At 38.5% G+C, this 22,355-nt stretch overlaps 1 protein-coding gene across 1 annotated transcript in view; it reads right to left on the bottom strand.

Moving 5' to 3' along the window:
* The window catches only part of LOC104947312 (polypeptide N-acetylgalactosaminyltransferase 10-like), a 71,213-nt gene that overhangs the window by 17,234 nt on the left and 31,624 nt on the right, over nucleotides 1–22,355 (bottom strand). Inside the window, exons 5-7 of the mRNA XM_010773290.1 lie at nucleotides 5,391–5,576; nucleotides 4,826–5,009; nucleotides 1,515–1,632 (exon numbers count right to left, since the gene is read on the bottom strand). Of these exons, the coding sequence (XP_010771592.1) occupies nucleotides 1,515–1,632; nucleotides 4,826–5,009; nucleotides 5,391–5,576 (488 nt within the window). The remainder of the gene's footprint in view (nucleotides 1–1,514; nucleotides 1,633–4,825; nucleotides 5,010–5,390; nucleotides 5,577–22,355) is intronic.

Genomic DNA, 22,355 nt, shown 5'->3' with positions numbered 1-22,355 from the left:
AGTTTGTGACCAACAGTATCACTCTGGAGTAAGTACCTGTTATATGTGTATCGTTTCACGAAGATGTAAATCTATGCCTGTGTTCATGCAGTAAACGCAACAAACAGATTCTACATGTCATTCCAAATGAAGCAAAAAACAAGACCTTCTGAAAACATGATTAAAGATTCAGAAACGTTTTTTTCATTTGTCAGTTATATTAAAGGATCAGAAATGTGTCTTTCTTGACTTGAAAGCTATTCTCTGCTCAATGCGTTCCTTTTTTACGTAGCTTCGGTTTGTTCCTTTTAAAACCGCAAATATAAAAGCTTCCATGAATGTCCTAGCCTATATGTTGCATCACTATTATTTTAGTATCAATAAGAAAAAGTAAATAAAAAAAAAGATTAAACATTAATATGAAGAAGCAGTAGAAGTTGAAACGTATATGTCCGATAGAATACAAATACCTAGTAGAGGCCTTTGTGCTTAATTGAGTGAGACGACAAAAGTCGTTCCTCTTTAGAGCAGTGATTGAATTATTATGACGGCCTTTTTGTCCGTCCAGAGCCCGCTGACGGACGCAGGGGAGGAGAGAGAGACCAGTTCAACATGCTGGCCAAGTCGCAGGCAGTTGTGGTCACGCAATAGAATAATTCATGCTGAAGCACTAGAGAAAAGCATAATCTAATATGGTGTTCTGAGTATGATTAATGTGGAGAGTCTTCCATGCAACAGAGCAGGTTTATCTTAAATGACTAAAACAAGGGTTGAAACCATAATAGGGAATGTCTCATAGGCTTAACTATGTTTTTTCTAAAGCTATTCAGCTAAATAGCTTTGGGTAAACTAATAAAACATTAGGAGAAGCATATGGAACATACTCTTTCCTCCTTCAAAGCAATTTAATGTTAAAACAAATCAGCTCATAATAAGCAATTGAGATAAGTAATTGCCTTGCCCCTGGATTTCTTCTGAATGATCTCTGAAAGAAACTGGGACAAACATCCCATAACTGATGACATGTTGTCCTTCCCAGTCTGTGAGTATCCGTAAATAAGCACAACAGTAAAGGCAGAGCGTAAAAAACAATTTCAAAGCCTTTTGAGTTAGGATGGTTATTTAAAATAATAACTGAATACAATACTAATACATATTTCAGATTTGATTTAATCATCATTGTTCTACATACAAAAACATATCTAGTGCTGCATTTTATATGTATATAAGGATGCATAATAAACATACGGACAATGTGAGTGTCAATAAAGCAATTACACTATACTTTAAAAAAAGAAAAATCAGCAACTCAAATAGCTACAGTGTAGGTATGTGTATTACTATGAAACACACTGATAGTCAAACACCGACTGATGTGGAACACAAAATATGGAAGAGTTCTCTTTGTCAGGTTTAAGTGAACACTTAACATTTAAACCAAGGTCCCAATGAGTATCCATTACAGTATTTCCAACACTTCACTCAGACACCACACTGTATATCTGTGCGAGGTGGTGACATGTTTTATGTTTTACCTTAAAGGAGATCTCGTACTGTTCTCCTCCCCAGATCTCCAGACCTGTGTCGTACCCTCCGAGCTCCCAGAACCACTTCCTGTCCACAGCAAAGAGCCCACCTGCCATCACTGGTGACCTGCAAGACACAGAAGAGACACATTCACACACAACACTCGACAAAGAGGGAATCCAAATTTGACTTTAGCATGGTTTTTCACAGAGAACATTTCTCTACATCCATCTTTTTCTAATCTCTCTGCTGTGATGTCATACAGTTTTGCAAAAAGATATGAACAGACAAAAAAATACTTTTTAACTGACCTCAAGTGTAATTTAAGTGGTGCCTTTTTTTAATAAAATGTCAATATGACATTTGAGGTCAAATCAAATCAAATCAAGTTTTATTTATATAGCACATTTATAAACAATTTTTGGTTGAGCCAAAGTGCTGTACATATAATAAAAATAGCCTACAGTAAAGACACTTTACAGCTAATACAATAAGCACAGATTGTTCAGAATATCAGTATGAGAAAAAACGACACCCTCTATCCTTAGAGGTATCTTATTATATCACCATAACCACATTTCTGTAATCAGAAAGTTAATCAAATGGATCTAATAATATTGTTAAACCCATGTATTCTCTATGGAAGCCTCTGAGCCCTGCTAATACATATTAAAACAATTATTACTCTGTTTTCACTAAACGTTTTTTCCTTAAATATAAAAGCAAGGTTTTTACATCTGATCTCATGCTGCATGATCAAATTAATAGTTAAAAATAATGTGCAAATGTGTCTAAATTTACAGGCTGTGAGAGTTAGTTTCAGTACGTTCTATCCTGACCATAATTGTGTATTTGCCTGCTGTATGCAAATGCATTTGTTTAGTCACCCATTGATAATTCTGACTGGTATAACTGAAAAACATGTTGGTGAACTGCTGTTATACTTTAGAAACACATTTTATTTTCCTATCTTTCTAAAAAAGGACAATCATAATCATTGCTCTTGTGTTTTTCACACTACTGGCCTGATTGGGTAACAACGAAGTCCAAGCAGTTCATTGCCTAAGACTTGTAACTTGTATGCTCGATAAAGAAAACACAAAGCCGACACACTCTTTTTCTCTACAGCATTGCTGAAGAAGAGAATGCAGTGAATAGACTTTCATCAGGAAACAAAGGTAACCAATGGTGGCAACGGTTTGTTAGACGGCTCTAAGTGTAGTGATTGCAAGCTGTTGTGAGTTTACAGGAGTGTGTGAGCTCAGCATGGAGAGCGCAGCATTGTGTTGGCACTGATTTTTGGGGTGGAGATTGTTAGCTTTGTTGGATGGAGGGCGAAAAAACAAACATACTTCACCTCCCCGAGTTGTGTGGAATGAAACACTGTGGCTTTAGGACAGACAACACTAATATCTCACAGCTCAGATGAAGCTTGTGAAGATGAGGATAATTTAAACACAACAGGTTCCAGTTTAATTTACCTGAATAATAGCCAGAGGCATGTTCATGTACCTTGTTTGCCAATAAACACGGTTTACTTTTAGCATTAACTCTCAAACCACTGTTTGTCATCAACTATTAGATCTGGAGTCTAATACAATTATTTGAGGACATTTGAATAATGTATTTTCTGCCATAAGGGTTTCATAGTCTGCTGAGCTTTTGCACAGCAGACAACTGAGTGAACATTAATCATTGTTACTCCAGGAGCTGACACTGGCTTTCAAATAAAGTGAAGAGGAAAGGGCTGAGCAAAAAGAGAAATGTCATAAAATAATAAAATAATTGGTGCTTTTACTTAACGCAGCGGGGGGGCTTTACACATGTATTACAGCCGTGAAGTGTGCACAGTCGCCATGGCTAAGAGTAATGGTATAAAATATTTTGAATTTTTAATATTGATACATTTGATTTTAATTTTTTTGTACAAGAAAAACAGTCATTGTTCATTTCCAAATAAATGTAATATCAATTTTTTTTCGCACCCAGGTTCTCAGCAAGCCGTAACACAAAAATGTATTTCTTCAAAGAGAACTAAAGAAAGAAAATAGGTGCAGCTCTGAATTTCAAGGCAATTACCGTCTCTATTATTTTGTTGTTATGTTTCTTTTAAAAAAAGGAAGTTACAAAAACACACCAAACAATGTGATTTGCATCAAACAACTGCAAACTATTTATAAGCCAACCAAAATGTGGGCTTTGTCAGATTCAAAGCTTTTCATTATTTTTTGATCAGACATTTCTTAGAGTTATCACTTACCAATTTTGCCAATTTTAAAATATTTGATTTTTTCAGAGTTGTTGTTGGTCTGCTTGTGATTTACCAACATTAGCAAATGGGAAAATATATTAGTTTCTTCAGCTGGCAACATTCATCCATCTTCCCTAGTCCCTGCTCTTTTGCAAGTGTCAACTGAATTTAATTTGAATGCTCAAGTTCATATTCTCCATTTCAGTCCATTGACCTTGAGGAGAAAGATGGTGTCAAGGCCTAAGCTTATAAATGAAACAGTGAAGCCAGAAGCAAAAAGAAAGGCAGAGGGAAAGGTGATGGCGCTGACAAAAGAGACAGTTACAGCAGTATGAGAGCAGGGATACAATCATACTATCACACACACAACCACACACACACAGACACACAATGGATTTTGCCTGCCCACCGTGCCTCATTCTCCGCTGCGGCAATGTCAATCAGAATGAAAATGGAAATCTTTGCGACTCAAATTGGATTTGCACTGATGAAGGTCATTTCATTGGGCAAGAAGAGCAGACTAATTCACAAAATGAGGATTGATTCGGATTGTTCTGCAGCGCATTTGTTCTTCCTTAGTCTCTTATCTTCCTGCAGCACAGCCACCCTTCCTGATGATACCTACTGTATTTCCCAGGACACCCAAATAGTCTTTGGCATGCAGTCATAGAAATGTGCTGTCTAGATAATCCCCCGAAGCTCACACATATAAGTGCCTGGCATCACTTGCAGAGTTATTTGGTCTTACAAATAGCAGAATATGTATCTGGGTTTATTTATTTAGTTTCCATTAATTTAAAGTTACATGCCATGAAATGCTGCCTGTCAAGGAAGGATAGGAAGCAATCCTAGACTATTGGTTCTGTTTGAACTTCAGTACTGCTACCTGGGCAAACATTAACTACACATGCAAGACAAAGAAAGAAGAAAACAGACAAAATGGGACGTGAACCAAGGAATTCCCAAAAATGCACATTTGCTGATGACTATACATTACAGAGATTTGGATTTGCATAGATCTGTTTTTGTGACGCTGCCGTCAAATGTATCAAAGATAACTGCACTCACTCAAAGGGTTCACTGGGGTCATTTTTCTGCAGCTCATTAGGGATGGGTATCCGTTTATAGTACATTTCCCAGTCAAACGCCCCTCGCATGGCATCCCCTGCCTGCGTCTCATAGCCAAAGTTGTCGTGGTCGATCACGTCGATCATCGGACACACGATGGTCTTTCTGTTATCTGCGATTCGATCTGAAGGAAACAAAGGAAGGAATATGGGGTTTGAAGAATTTTAATGACAAAAAAGGGTTTATGAATTGCTTCCAAAGGTTTTTTGGCTCTAAACGCCTGTGGCGAAGAAAAGTCTACTTTTGACTCGTCTTGACAGATTGCAAATGTCTTGGAGCTGTGAACAGTTCAACCAAAGAGCGATGTTCCTTTCTCAGAGTCTTTCATTTTTATAGTCTTAACAGTCCTTGAGAGGTAAAAGTCTCCAAAGAAAGGAACATAAAGATTTGAGAAAAGTTTCCGTTTTGCGAAAACTAAGGTTTTGACTTGGCTGTAGAGTTGAGATTCAGATAAGTGGGTACATTGATATGTAATTCCAATAAGTTGTGTTTTACGGTTCCTCACCCAGCAATGGAGGTAGCCAGTTGACGTTGGCCTCACAGTGAGAGTCCAGGAAGGTGATGACTTCTCCTTTAGCAGCTCCGGCCCCCAGCAGGCGAGTCCTGATCAGCCCCTCCCTCTTCTTGGTCCTCAGGATGCGAACCTTTGGCAACCGCACCATGTACTTTTCTAGTGCTTCCTTGAGGTGCTCTACAGAGATCAAGACAGTGAAAGCAATATTAAGAATGGCTATTGCATCAGTATAATGGTATTGATTTCACAAAAATGAGCCCCATATGTTGTGTATTTGTGTATGCACGACAGATAAATTGGGCCGTAGTAACAAAAGGAGCTTCAGCAAGTTGTCTACAAATTGTAAAACGCTTCTCAATGACATCTTACAAAAAAGATCAAAAGAAAACTAAAGCATTAGCAGTCGAATCAAACAAGACATCTGTCTATGCCACATGCTCCTTTAGGACTGTTTCCCTTTAGGCCTACATAACATTCTCACTATTATTGGGGGAACACAATACTTTTTGCTTTAGAGACTTGTTTTAATATCTTTGACTTCAATCATTAGAACCAATGTTACACTAAAGAGAAAGTATCCAACTGTGAGGAATGACAATTAAATTGCCACCCCCCTACCAAGTGTAGTCATAAAGCCTTTTGGCAACAATGTCTGTTTCTCATCATAACTTGCAATAATGCTCATGAACATTTCACCATAGAAACTATGAAATGCCTATGACGGATTCAAGAAAGTGTCTCAGCATTTAAATGTTCAGTTTATTGTCAGAGGAAAACAACATTTATTTGAAAAGCACTTGCGCAACAAGTCATTGTTCATCCAACACATGAGTCAGCTCAGATCAAAACAATGTCAAGTCTTTTTAAAGCTGCAGCAATACATGAAATCTCAGCAGAAAGGAACATGTAGGTAAAATGTGCAGTATCTGCTGGAAAGTTGAAAAATATAGAGTTGAAGAAAAAGTCGAACCAAGAACTGAAAGCATTGATCAATCAAAGGGAGGGCTATTCATACACGTTTTTCTCGAATCTTTCCTCAAAGTTGCCTTGGACAGAAATCAATCCTGTCCTAAATGGAGCTTGTAAATCTTTCTCCCCAAACGTCAAGTCAGATCTGACAGGTCAATCAAAAAATTGGAGCGAGACTCAAGACCATGTTTCATTCGCTGTCTGTCTTCTGTCACCGTGTTTCCAAAGTTAAGACGCGGTCAACCATCAAAGAGAAACCCTGTGATGGAGATCCTGAACCCTGGCAGAGCTGTTTTTAGAACCCTATACTACTGAAGTAATAGCGTGTTTTGCGGAGTAAAACATTAAAGTGATAAAACCTTGATTTAAAAGGACAAAATAAAAGATTATGGTTTGGTAAAAGGTCAACAAAGCTGAAATTGAATCAATACTATTATGTATCTCTCTCGATTCATGTGACATATGTCTAAAGGCATCTGAACAATAATAGGCATCCATCATATCCATGTTTTTCAGTCTCAGTTTCACTTCATTTGCATTTAATTCCACCTTTATTTGCAGGAAGTCCATATGGTGCTAACCAACTGGTAATGGATGGTTCCAGATATCATGTTGTCCAACCTAAGCAGAGACCTAACCGACAACCATAGTGTTATGCTTAGCTTGTCTCCAGAGAGACTCCATTGTGTTTCTTACTGGTCTGTCTCCTGCAGCACAAACTGTTTTATTTATAAATAAATCTGTTGTGTACCATAGAGACTCACACTCAATCACACATACAAACTGCTTCACAAACATTTGTTCCTCAGTCACTTTCCGTGCACAGATATTTGTTTTTATAATATACATTTTCTACATCATTACACCAATTACTGTTAAGACAAGGAACTTTTAACTGGTTACGAAACAGTCTCGATGTAATACTGATGCCTTTACTTGACCTACATACACACAATTTAGACTATCAGCGACAATATTGGCTATTTCTACACAGTAGTTATTCTTAATTATTGTCATTATTGCAGTGGGGTCCGATTCTGGTGAAAACTGACAATAATCTGCGGGATATAACATATTTTTTTAGAAATATGTTTATATTAAGCAAATGATGGTATCAAAACATTTATTGTCTTGGTAACAGTGTCAAATTGTAGATACTCAGCCCTAAACTAATAAGCAGGATAAATGCAGTGTAGCTTTTACTGTTATCTTGTTCATAGCAGTAACTGAAATAGATAAACCTTGCCATAGTTTATTTCAATGGGGTTAAAAACTTCATTTTTACTCTTTATGGTCTGTCAGACAGTCTGGAAGTTGTGGCCTTTTCCAAACCTTTGCGATACTTTTACAAATGCTGATGTAATGGTCGAGGTGGCCTGGGTCCAACTACCCAATGCAGCTAAATTGATCGAAAAGCTAGATACCACCCACACATTTTCACTAGCGGCGGGCCTATTGTGGAATGCAATAGAGGCCATAACCCTGTAACTCCATTACGATACAAACCGATTTATATTTAACTTTTTTTGCATCAGGCTCTAAACTTCAACAAAATGAAGTGACGTTGGCTTCAGAGTGAGCGTCCAGAGTTTATAAGGCCTGACAAAAAGGGTCATTATTTTCATAATATAGGCAGACATTAATAACATATTACCTCCGTCCGTGTTCCTGATAGATAGCAGGTCTTACAAATGGGCCTCTGTCACTGAGGAACCCCCTCTTACACATCCACTAATTGGATTCAGAATATCAGAGAGGATGGAGGAAAGGCAGCAGTCCTTTTACACCTTCACAGGATAAACTGCCGCTGTTAAAATGACAGGCAGAATGTCTTTATCTCTGCACTCTGTTGTTTCCTTCCTGCTTTATTCCTGCTCTCCTTTTGTCCACCCTTTGTTCCTTCTCTTCATCTTTCCTCTGTCACTCAGCTCGTCCTTCTGTTTTGATGCTGTTTGGCAGCAGCTGCCTCTCGGGGAGACGCTCTTGATTCTAACGGACAGCCGAGACACTGAAGACAGCAGGACCAGCCAAAACTAACAAACCTGAAGCCAGCAGGTCCTCACATCTGTCTCTCCCTCAATCCTTAGGTCCTGTCTTTCCTGTCATTTATTCTTTAATGAGCCTGAGTAAATGACAGCCCGTCTTCTCAAGTCACACAATGTCAAAAGCCACTATGACTACTACGGACAAGAGAGTCCAAACCAGAGTGTTTGGGCAAGACCAGATCTGACAAGACTTAATTAAAGTAGAGCAAACCAAATAAGCAAGGGGCAGTAATCAAGACAAGAGAATGGAGGGCTGTACGTCTAACTGGCAGGCCTCTGCTGGCCCATACTGAAGGCTTTAATTGGGATGCAAACTGTCTGAAATGGGTTTGCTCAAGCAAAACTGTTGCAATGTGTTAAAGTAACTGCAAAAAAATAGATTATTTACCAAAGTGAAAGTCAAATCTTGAAGTTTGACTATGAGCTTTGATTTGAAGGTGTTTACATCTACAGAAGATGGACATTGAAGGAACTGTACCCACATACAATTCCCATGATTGGGCAGGAAAATGTGTAGTGTAATGTGTAATAGTTGTGTAATGTTTAAGGTTATACTATAAGACTTTGCTTACAAGACAATTACACTTGATTGATTGCCAATCGAAATGTTCTGTGCACCTTTCTTTGGTTTTCAAGGCACATCCGACTGTCTGGAGGCCGCGGGGTAGACCCAGAACAAGCTGTACGGATTATATATCACATCTGTCCTGGGAACGCCTCAGGATCCCCCAGGAGCAACTGAAACAAGTTGCAAGGTAGAGGCACCTGGACTAACGTGCTCAGACTACTGCTGCAACAACCCAACTCTCGATATGTGTCCGAAAAATGGAAGGATAGACGCTTGAGTGATTTCAAATCTAGTGTATTACGGTACAAAAGTGATTATCAATACTAGATACTCTCTGACTGCCCTGTTCATTTTAAAGTATTTTGTTATACAGTATTTGTTGGTTTTATGTGCCTCTTATATTTGTTTTTTATCTTGTAATCTTTTGTCGTTTGAATGTTTTTTTTATTTGTATTGTAAGAAGGTAAAGTAAAATGCATGAGTTCTCATGTACAACAAATTACTAATTAAACTGGCCACATAATTAATATGTGCTGCAGCTGAAAGGCTCCATAGGGTCGGTGCCACCTTTAGAGGAAAGGGCGAGCTTTCACCTGCATGATACCACCATTAATCAGCCCAGTAGCTATTAACCACTAAGAGATTGATTCCGGCTTCACTTTTGCCCTGCATGGGATGATTCTTACATAACCTGCCTAATGACAGGCAGTGAGATTAAACAATGAACATTTGCTTTGCATGTACATCACTATCAGCCAAGAAGAAGGGAGCGGGAAAGGTTACCGTGCCTAATTATGAATGGTTAATTTGACCTGAATAAATTGGAATATGGCGCTGCTAGTTTCCTATAAATTGGCAAGGCTATAAATCAGCCTAATGAGTGCAGGCTGACATCTGCAAACACATTAGTCATTATTAGAATGTGAATTTCTGGACATGATGAGGGCTCAGGCAGCGTTGATGCAGCGGTCAGCTCAGAGGACCCCATTGACCAAACAGGCGAACATCTTTTTCTGCTCCAAGAATGCATTGCAACTTCCTCTGAGCCATTGATTTAAATTCAGTCACAGACATCAAAACTGAGCAAAGAAGAAGACGCATCGCAGTGTGGCCAGCTGTCCTCCACAAATGTTTAACGAGGATAATGTATCTATTTGTAGACATTGACATATTTTGGTTCAGAACCAGGTGCATATAACATCAAATACATGCTTTATTTTCCTATTCCATACAATTCTTTAATCCCTACTGGAGATTTTTTTTTCCTTTGGGAAGGGGATTTTCAATTCAATTAACCTCAAATTAGAGTAGATCCAATATGGCATCCAAATTTCCTCTTTCCAAGGTGCTGGATTACTTCCCAGTAATGTTGGAACAGCACCAAAGAGCCAAGCTGCTAATTTATTCCTCCAAATTATCCTGCTGCTCCTGTGAACTCCATCACACATTCTCCTTTTTTCCGAGTGCCAGGCTGGGAATATTTGAAGCTGCTTTTTTTTGCAACCGTCATTAAAAAAGGAGAAAAAGATGCTGAGGGGTATATGATGATATACAACAGCCTATGGGGGTACACACAGCTTAAATCACTACTGAGGCAATGATACGAGATGTATTACAGATGTGCACTTTGCCGTCAGAACCATAAAATGATGAAAGCAGCATTTTGATAAGCAAAAGAAGGGGGACGGGCGATTTCACGGCTCTGACTTGAAGCGTTGTCACACATTTAAAGCACAGGCACACATGATACTGCTTCACATTACCACCACAACAATGACATCTTTATCAGAGCTACTTAATATCTGCTTCATATGTGGATTTGAATTTGATGGTGTATCAGCTTTGAAAAACATGAATGACTATGAACAAAAAGTGATCATAAATAACTGAATACAAATACACAGGATTACTTTTCTTGTTTGACAAAGGCCCATTTTCCTCTTCCCACATATCGTAAATGCAGTGGGAAAGCCAAACCTAACCCACACTTATCATTAGAACACAATACACAAGATCCTTGTTGAGAACCCAGAGCAAAATCAGCATTTCTAAATCAATGGCTCTTTACTGAAAGTCTTGTATGTTTTCGAACAAAGTCCTTCCATTTGGTTTCTGGTAACCGAGACCCAAATATGTCCTGATCCAAATCATATCTAAGTCCTAACAAGTTGGGTAAGGTATTGTATAGCCGCTGCTTTCAGGTATGTCTGTTAACAACACAAGAGAAACATGTGTTGATGATCACAAAGGTGAGAGTGAGACTTCCTGTTTTCATTCACGACTGCCAGTGATGATTTATTTTCTCTTTTTGGGTAAACAGTATTTTGGTATTTATTTTGTATTCTTTTCAGTGTGATTCTGACTGTAACCGTTATGAGTGCTGATTTAGAATAGTAGACATATTTTGCCTGGCTAGACAAAAAAACATACTGAGATAGAGGACTGAAACACTTTACTGATGTTGTTTGTTGTGCTAGACTACTGTCGAGGCACTCAAAGATGATCAGTGTTGTTCACTCATTTCCTGCTTTCGTAAATGTAATAAAACACTATGTATGAAAGCGTTATCGAAAGACAGTTTTTAGCTGCATAGGATTTCAGGCATCTCGTTTTTCCATGTTAACAAGAAGGAAGATACTGCTTCGAGGTTATGTTTATATCATAAAGAGAATAACAGTTGGCATCTGCATTGACCTTAACTAGTAAAATGCTCGGTCCAGAGTTCTAAGAAGAGGGTAACCTTGCGAAAAAAGAATACAATGAAACAGTGATACGAGAGAGGCAAAAACTGACTACATAAAGACATAACAGTAACAGAAACAGAGAAAGAGTCAGTGTTATTCATTGTTAACGCGGCAGCACTGATGTTGTGTTCACTTTAAATCTCCAAACCTCATCCTGTCGAGCGGCTCTCGTACTGCTGCTGTCGACTGCTGTAAAAATATCCCTGTGGGGATTGTTAGTCCTTGAGAGAGTCATTGTCGGAGTCACAAGAGCAGCCTGCCTGCTCAGATCAGTAAGTTCAAGTTTTTCCTCACACATGCTGTCATCTAGCTTCTGTTATGAAAGGGTAAAAAAACATCTTCTCTGGCCCATGGACCAAGTTTTAGTTTTAAAAGTCCAAGTGACCCCATAAAAAGAAAAACTGTCATGTTGAACTGTAAAAACGTATTCACAGGCTTTAACATGAAACAAGACATATCGGTATTGGAAATCTTAATCTCTTACCAAAAAAAGCAGGGGGCATCACTTGTATGTTGGTTCATGGGTGTTTCGGAATCATAAGTATCCCTTGAGTTATTATTATTTTATTTTTCACATCACCTTCACTTCTTGTTAGCATTTCAAACATTACATTTTTGTGAGAGTTTTGGGATGAGTAGGTATTGTTCTTTGAGTTAAGACACTCTTCCGTTAAAGCACACTTATTTTAGAATGACCCTGGCTGTAAACCTAAGCCTTACTCAAGTACTTCTCGAGCATTAAATATATTCTTTATCAGAGAAACCACATGTTAGACAGTTATAAGGCTTATATAGAGTTCTTAAGAGGTGCGCACACAACACCCACTCACATAAACCAATCCCTTGCAAATGTCGTTATTTTAATGTTATTATTAAAGATATACGAGTCAACATTTAAAAAATAAATAAAGTTAAATCAAATATATACCAACGAACAGGAGGAGAAAGGGTAGGAATGAACAATGATGGTAAAAGGAAAGGAGAATAATAACAACAGGAGAGAAGAAAAGGAAGGAACAGACCACAGAGGGGAAGAATGCTTGGTGTGCTAAAGCTCATTTTCAGGGCCGGTTTTTATCAAGGCATTCTGCAGCCTGATGAATACGGAAAATTCCAAAGTCTCCATCTACTTAAAATGAGTGCATTCAGCTAAGGCCCAGGAATGTTCTAATGTTTCCTGAGCCACTATTCATCAATCCTTCAGAGCTGCTTTTTGCAACTTGCTGAACAGCCAAAAATGGTACCTCTGCTCTCCAAGGGAGACTATTAAAACATACTTACACGTCTTTATCTCAGACACCTCCCTTATTGGCCATTTCTCTAATCATCGCTCATTCTATTTCTCTCCCTTCTCCTCCCCTTCTCTTTCGCCATGTGCTTAATGGTTTACTTGAGTTTATGATTGTTTTGTACCAAGATTGCTCCCATTAAGCTGGCAGGGAGGCAGAAACTTCAAATAATGCAGATGCTAATGGCGCTCCTTATAAGATATCCACTGCTACTCAACTTAAAATTGAATAAACATAAATAATAATAATAATAGTAATAACAATAATAATATTTGTTATGGAAACCAGACATAAAAAACAAAGCATGTTTTATTTTGTAATGTTTCTGTGGGACTCTCTCACCGAGTTGAAAGTACTTCAATAATTGAGGTGAACAACTTTTATCTGGGAAGAGGAGCTGGACAATTAGATATCTTTGCACTGAGTTTGTAATATTATATCTTCTAAATATCTTCTGACAAGCATTTAATAAAAAAGTAACACTCCCAATATGCCTTTCTCTCTCAATCTCTCACTTTCCGCTAACATGCCCGGACACTTACAGGTGCTAATGAAGTCAGCCTCCCTGGAGAACAGTTCTCATCTCCAAGGTACACTCCAATTAAAAGAGAAGGAGAAAAAACAAACACTTGCTAAAACACGATAACATGCTCCGCTGACTTCGTGCTGCCTCTCGTGTGAAATCTACGACTTTTACCCCATGGGCCTGAACCCACAGATTTATTAAATAAAGAGACAACATTTTGTCTGAACATGCCTGGAGAGCGACGTAGAGGAGGGTGAGAGTAAATATGTTGTCAATGCAGTTTAACAGTTTTAATATTCGTCTTTCTGCTGCTTTGAACATACTTAATATTAAGAAAAAGGGAAACAATGACCCTGCAGAATAAGTGAAACCACCCTTTAGAGTATATCATGTATGTATACAGAAATAGAGCCTGAGCACAAAAACTAAATTTCATCTGAAAAAAATACTTAAATAAAAAAAGTTGTTGTGATACTTGTGAAAACTAAAAAATGATATATTCCAATAAACAGATAAGCACATATTTTACGTCAATCATCCTTGGTAATAATTAGGTTGGGATTACTCCCCAAAGGTACATTAAGGTGTTACGAATTACGGTGTAATATGGGTGTAATACTGATGTTACATGGGTGTTGTATTGATGTTACAAGGGTGTAATATGGGTCTAATCACAATGTAATATAGGTGTTATAACAGTGTAACATGGGTATAATATGAGTGTATTAATGTGTAAATACGGGTGTAATTCCAGTGTAGTACGGGTGTACACCAATAGTGGTGTATTAATGCATAATATGGATGTAAAACAGTGTAATATGGAAAATAGCATTACATTAATTAGGGCAGATGTATAAAAAAGAAATGTGTGCTGCTTTTACACATGCTGAAGATATCCACCAATAAACTTTTTTTCTTCTGCAAAAAGTGCCTTTAGTATTTTGTTCCACTCATTTTCAGCATCATGACATGGTGCGTAAATTCATACTCATGTAGAGTACATTTGTGCACACATGTAGATGACAGATGGCGAGCGAAGACGTCCGTGGAGAAAGCAGCCCTTTAGCTGAGCTAACCTTGAAAGTATCAGGGAGGTTGGGAAGCCGGAGTGAGCCAACAGTCCCCTGCAGGGAGAGCGAGGGCCGAACATCCTTCCTGCACGGGCTGCGGAAATTCAATTACAGCCTAATGAAGAGTGAGCTGACCTCCCCTCACCATAACCACTCTGCCTCCTCCCCCCATCCCTCCTCTCATGCAGCTGGAGCTCATAATGAATTGTAGCTGGGCTGGTAAGACTGGTTTGATTGAGACATGTGGAGCCTCTGTCCACAGGGTATCTGTCTCTCTGTCTTACTCTTGTCATTATCCATCTCAGCTTTCACCTTCATCTCTCTCTTTTCACTGAGCCCTGCAACCCGTCAAGTCAGATTTTAAAACTACATTTTATGACTTGAGTAGGAGGATAAATACCACAATATCATATAAGGAATTATTTTATTAAAAATTCAATTCAATTCAAGTTTATTTATATAGCCCAAAATCACAAATCCTATTTGTCTCAGAGGGCTTCACAAGTCAACAAACACAATTGGCAATGTAAAACAATGTAAAAACAACAAACGTATCTTCCAAGATCAATGTGAAAAAAAAAGTTACAATGAATGTGAAACACGATCAAATATCTTCTGTTTGTTTTTGGTTAAATAAACCAAATAGCAACAGCTTAGTTACAACAGCAAAGCAATCACCCATTCATTTCAGAAAAGCCACTACCAGAGGCTTAGTGATGTGGGGAGTATTTGCAGAGTTACTAGCTGAACTACCATACATAACAAACGGTAAAATGTCAGTGGTTGCTAGAGAGACAATAAAGCATTTTCTCATTTGACCTCCGGGAAATGTCTGTAAAATTGGGTCTTCACATTATCCAGAGTTTTCCTTTCACACCTGTAGCACATAACAAAAGTTTGTGAATAGTAAATAAAACCTGGATCTGCAAAGCTAACATAGCTACAAAAGCTTCCTACGTTTAAGATTCTCAGACTTTCTGTTCTCTCAAACGTCAGTACTGTCAAGAAAGCTTACTTTTGGTCGAAGACAAAACTAAAAACGCCACGAGTTGAACAGATCTTGATGCAAAAATATTCAAGTGACAGTCAATGAAATGATTTCCCTGAAAAAGTTCCAGTCCGACAACTTTCAATATCAATTTGATCAGAAGCCTATTTAATATTCAAAACACTGCTTAATAGAGCTTTATTTTTTTGATCGTGGGGTTTTATCAGCACATGAGACAAGTAGTAGAACATTGACTAAAACAGTGGATTGATCTGGCCTGATCTATAAATGTCAAAATATTTATTGACACAAGTTTATTAAAGTTATAAATTACTTAATTCCACTTTTAACAATCCACCTCCAATTACATACTCTCCCCCCTCCTCCCCTCGCTGAATGTCATTCGTCTTGATTGCTCCATTTCTCACTGACATTTATTTCTCGTGCCCATTCATCACCTGCCTCTAAACTGATCTACACGTCCATTTTTCTCCTGCCAACACATGATGAACGCCATTAAAAACATGTCATATCCTCTCAAATTGATAGCAACAAATTGGCAACCAATTATATTAAAAAAATGATTTTGAACAAAATAAGTATATTGTTTGATACACACTTGTAATACGGGTCGCATATTAACATCCATTGTGCAATGAAATGTTCTAATTTGTTTTTAAGACAGCTGTCTAATTGATCCCATCAGGCACCCATCAGGCACTGGTCAACCGAATAATTGGACAATCAATCTCAAGGCTGTAAGAGATTTCCATCACAGGAGGTGGTCCTGCTGAGAGGCTCGGTGGTCCTGTAGAGAGGGATGGTCTCTGTCACACACCACAGTTAACAATGATGGATCCACCTGAGCTCACACTGTCCCTGGTTTAATGAAACTCTGCTATGAAGACGTCTAAGCCCCAATACATGCCAGAGAGATGAGATAAGAAAGGAAAATATGAAGCTGTCCTTTGGCTGACAAAGTGTTTTTTTGGTTATTCAGGAATGTCAGGTAAAACAGCAAAAGCATTTAATTGGTTTCTTATCTAGACATATTTGACCCTGCTGTAAGAGTAAAATACAATGAGCGTTGTCTGAAAACTTTGAGACAGCAGTTTGAACAATCCGTCCAAGCAGGAGTCTCATGTTAATGCAGTTACATCATCACAGCATTATTAAATATATCAAATATCAAACATGCCACAACAGAGATTATGCGGCTTTACAAAATTGACAGAATGATAGCATACATGCAGGGAGAAGTAGAGCAAATAAAGTGATGAACTTGTATCCAAAATGTGTGTATAATTACTGTTCATGGTTGTTTCTACTTTTGATATCTATATATTTAGTGTTAATGTTCATGTTCTATTCATAATACATGTACAATGTCTTGTTTATGCTGCTGTGACCAAACACTGTCAATATCAATAAAGCTTGTGATCAATAAAGTCAATCTCTTCTAATCATTTAATCTCTTCTTGAGTCCAAAAAGAAAGTCCAACTCTCTGGGAGCCCACAACATTTAAATATATATATTGTAAGGCATCAAATATTCCTTTCCAAAAATCTTAAACAAAAGGGCAATCACAGAAAATCTAGTAATGATTTGCATTTAGAATACAATGGTTTACCAGCCAAATGGTGAGTTACCATCATAGTGAGATTTCTGAGAGGGTTGCAGAAGAAACTTATCTTATCAAAAGAAGTCAAGGTGACGGTAAGGAATTTCTATTCATTTTTCAAATCATTGCGCATACTCAAAACCGAGCAGATCCTGTGGCTTCATTCTATTATTTTCTATTGAGGCGACTGAGGGAGGAAAGATTGTTCCCTTTGCCATTTCTATGATGGATTTTGGTCTTTATGATTGTTGAATGTCAGTGGGAATAGAAAAAAAGAGTTAACAACATTTGCTATTTGATTGAGGGACTGACATAGAAACCTGACATTTACTTTTGTCAACAATCGAACACTCTGTCAAGTTTTTATAAGTCAATAGCAGCAGAGATTAGCACTCAAGCTGATGGATCTACCAGATCAGACCTAGCTTTGTTAAACTTGATCCCTGGATCACTTTGCTATGAGCTGCTGGATTCCTGCAAACTTGTTGTTATAAAATCTATAGCATCTACATAAGAACTTTAGCAGGTTAGTTTGGGTTTTTGAGGAAACAAAAGATGGAGCCAAGTTAAAATACTGGAGAATTTGGATTGGCTCAAGCCAAGTCTTTATTACATACAGTAGTCTGCCCATTAGAGAGCAATGACACATTTATTATTTTAAAATGACATCCTCACTCGTCTTTAAAAACTAGATTTGATGGGGTTATAAGTATTTGTTTTGCCAATATACTGTTATCAGAAACGTGGGACCAGATAGCTGTTCTTTTTGAGAGGAGACAAGTCGGCTATGAAAAAGACAAGTGTTATGGGGAAACAGAGAGTAGATAAAAGAGAAAATAGAAAGGAAATGTACTTGGCAAAGAAAGTAAAATATAAAGAATGATAAACAATGGACAAAAATACTGTATATAAATTCAAATGGGGTAAAAAGGAAATGTAAAAAATAGAGACACAAGGGATGAAACCCTCCGCTCTTCGTCCGTAGGACTTCTCACCGTCCTAAGCTCTCGCCTCAAAACCATGGGTGCTCGAGCTTTCAGCTGCTCGGCTCCCAGACTCTGGAACTCCCTGCCACTACACATCCGACAGTCTGATTCCATAACATCATTCAAAAACCATCTGTTCAAACTGGCATTTTCTTTATAAACTGTACCCTGTGTCCTTTTGTGTCCTTCTATAGTCCATTTCCTGTTGTTTGTCTTGTCTTACCCCGGCTGATACTTCACTAAATCCACTGTTTTAATTGTTCCCTATATTGACCCTATGCTCTGTAAGGTGTCCTTGGGTGTTATGAAAGGCGCCCCCCAAAATAAATGTATTATTATTAACAGTTTAGACAACAGCAAGAGCAAAAGAGAGATGAAGAGAAGGGCGGCAGGAGGAGAGGAGGAAATAAATGAGACATGGAAGAAGATGAGGGAAATAGAGGAAATGAAAACAGCAGGTTTCAGTGTCTGCATGTTTTCTGTGAGTCAGTGGCCGTTTCTCAATCTCGAGTAAACTGGCTTCCAAGCCAATATTTCAAGGACGCTACGTCATCGAGTGCCGCCGAAGGACTGTTCCAATCTCCAGCATACTTGGAATCCCACCGAGGCCGCGTCCTTGGTTTGGGGGTAATTTCGAGGCTGCACATGGGTAGACTTCGCATCCTTAAAATCCCCACAATGCTTTGCGCACGGACCAATTTCCCCAAATCTGTGGCGGAAAATGTAAGACGGGGCCTCTCATATGACGCACACCTGCACACTTGCTAGCCTGTTCCACTCTTTGTTTTCCGAATGCCAGGAAGGATTCTTGCCTCGCTTCTGAAGCAATGACTTGGAAGACATGTGCTACCAAGCAAGCTTCCTCGCGATTGAGAAACGGCCAGAGTCTCTGCCTGAATTAACTGCTCCGACAATACTGAGGTGAGCGTGGGCAAGGTAGAGCAAGAAGGAAATGAACANACCTTAAAAACACACCACCAGCTTCAGCCAATGGGTCCACCACTTTGAGCAAAGTCTTGGATAACATGGAGAAGGGAACATAGGTTTGAGATTAAAGGTGCCCCTATTATCTGTTTTTCATCAATATATTATAGGTCTCAGATAATATAAAACAAAAACAAATAGTACTAACTGAAGTATTTGAGGCCATCCGAAATACACCCACAAACAGATCAATAGCATTGTAGCAAAATCACCTACAAACCACCTCTGTTTCAGCCCTGTTTTCAAAAAGTGTGATTCTGTGGCCTGTTACTTTAGATGAAAATAAGGAGCTCACTCTTGAGAAGATATTTGGATTAAAAATACAACACAATGGTTGCTCTAGGCAGGAGATCAGGTGAATAAGGCTGTGTGGCGGGGGGGGTTTACCCTTGTTGGTTTTTGTTTATTATGGGCAATGGTTACAATAACCCAAAAAATCCGTTATGAACATCATAAAGTGGCTAAATCTGCTGCATCAGCGCCTAAATTCTTCAGACAGGTTGTCTATAGAAATGGATTCAGCGAACAAAAAGTGAGCAAATCTTTTTTCCTGAGACTTTCAGAATCTCTTTACACAGAGGGGACACATGTTTATGTAGAAAAGACATGAACAACTGGATTTTGCATAATAGGTGAAACAATAATAAATAAATCCATAAATGTACCTGGACACCAAAGAGGAAAGTTTTCTTCTTGATTAAAAGTTGATTACAGCAAACATTCAGACATATTTAAATCTTCAGGTATGCTTGGAGTCAAATAGAAATAGTTGTATTAATTATGATTATAGAAAGGAGAGAAGAGGAGGCTGTTCCTGCAAAGCCTCTCCGCAGCGGGGCTATAATTACACCAAATAGAATCTGGGTACTAATTAGCACCTCAGAAAAATACAACCGCACTCTAAAAAAGCATCTCATCAATTGTTTATCTTCTTCGTGTCGGCTGTGAGGTACCAAAACAAAACAGCATCGATTCATGCAACAGGGCATCAGTATTACTGTCGGCTAGCATGCTGCCACAGAGTGTTTGTGAAACATGAGCTATTTCTCATGGAGGGCCATTCAAAGGAGGCAGGGAAATAGGATGTTTTTTTTAGCCTTTCTGGAAATTGTTTATTCACCTTTGCAACGAGAAGCATCTTTAAACCGTGTCACTGCTTGGCGCAACTGAATACAACTGTTGTTGGATGGTTTGGTATTTAGAAGACTTAAAGGTTCCCTGTTATACTGTTTTTCATCAATATATTATAGGTCTCAGATATATACAAAAAATGTCTCTGAAGTGCTTTGCTCCAAACACCCAACAGATCATGCAGTGCAGCATCCCATAATCCCCTCTGTTTCAGCCCTGTTTCAAAAGTGCTGATTCTCTGTCTGTTACTTTAGATGGAAATAAAGAGCCACTCCCCACGCCCCTCTATGAGATATTTGGTTAAAAAGAACACAATGGTGCTCTAGGAGGAGATTTAGGTGATAAGGTGGGCGGGTGTTACTTTGGTTGGTTATTGGTTATTGGCTAATGGTTACAGAAGCCAAAAAATCCTTATGACATCATAAAGTGGGCACAATCTGATCAGCTCATTTTCAGACAGGTTTTTATATAAATGGATCAGGACAAAAAGAGAGAGAATCTTTTTTCCTGAAGCTTTCACAGTCTCTTTACGCAGAGGGGACACATGTTTATGTATAAAACAGATGAAAAAGTGGATTTTGCTTAATAGATGACCTTTAATACATGGAGCAAATGTACAAAAACAGAGCAATAATCCTTAATGATGTCTAGGAAAATATCTTCACAAAACAATAATTTCATTCGTAAATAAATCTGCATTGATGAATACATTAATATGCTGTCCACAGCTGCTTTGTACTGAATGCAAGCTTGCCCTTCACTTCATTAAATCCCTGCAGGCATGCGAAGCAGCAGCACAGATATATTGATCAATCTGCAGCCTCCCATTAGAGGGGTGCCATGCCAGAGTGCAGGCTGTACAGTGTCCTTGATTAAATCACATGATGCTAATGACCCCAGGCTGCTACAAAATAAACCCAGGCACAGTCTGCTATAACTCCTCTTTACAATCTGAATAAATAATAAAGTATCCTTCCTGTTTGTGACAGAGACAAATTACCAGGGTTCATTATTCCTGTCCACGTGCCTCTTTTGTAACTTCTTAAAAGATAAATGTTATTCTCTGTACAAAACATAAAGATGTGAATGCAAAATGTGTCACATTTTGAGATGTTTTGTTACAATTCACCATTGCCAGTTGAATAACGACTCAAATAGTGAGATTGTTGCAATCATAACAACTGCTTCACCACAGTATTTTATTATTTGATAACTATTATTATACTGATTCATTGTTAACAAATGCACCATCTCCCTTTTGTTGAAGATGCTTTGTGCAGCTCTGCTGATATGCTTTCTGATTCTTCATCTCTTATCTGTGTCTCTGCGATTGGCTGATCTGTTTTTATTGGCTCTGAATGTCCAATAAAAATATGCCTCATATCCTTTCTTCTTACCTCTAACTCAACTATGTATATTACTGTAAGCGCAATATTTAGTATCAAAGGAAATGGAAAAGTGAGCAGGAAATGATGCGTCACACTGTGGCTATGAAACAGGCATAATGGTGAATATCTCGTCCCCTCCTACAGTCAAGACCCGGGCGATAATATTGCACTTGTCCCACAATTTAATATTCAAGGGTTCAAAGCTGTACATTAACTCCAGAGTTTAAACTGATTAAGCCGCCTGTGTGAGGGCACCAATCAGAAAAGGGGATTTATTTTCTAACCTCGCTAACACTGGCAGGGTCACATATTGCCCTCATCATCACCATCTGTTCAGAGGTCACTGCAGTCTTTAGCTCCAAACACACTCCCTCCTGCAGCAGTGAGGATGCTGGTTAGATTAACAAGAAGAAATTATCCATACAAATATGTGTTTTTTAAACCTTCCATAAAGACAGGAAGTTAGTAGCAGTGACTATCCAGTGTCGATTCATTAGACACACACACACTCAACACAAGAGCTTTCCGGTGTTGTTAATAAATGACCAGCTGGGCCGGTGAGGCTACATTCCTGAAACACTGACTCACCACTGTGTGTGTGTGTGTGTGTGTGTGTGTGTGTGTGTGTGTGTGTGTGTGCGCGCTA

This window comes from Notothenia coriiceps, unplaced genomic scaffold (genome assembly GCF_000735185.1).
Source record: "Notothenia coriiceps isolate Sejong01 unplaced genomic scaffold, NC01 NC01_scaffold00012334, whole genome shotgun sequence".
NCBI classification, from domain to species: Eukaryota; Metazoa; Chordata; class Actinopteri; order Perciformes; family Nototheniidae; genus Notothenia; species Notothenia coriiceps.
The sequence above is the reverse complement of the archived record's forward strand: the minus strand, read 5'-3'. Positions and strand labels throughout refer to the sequence as shown.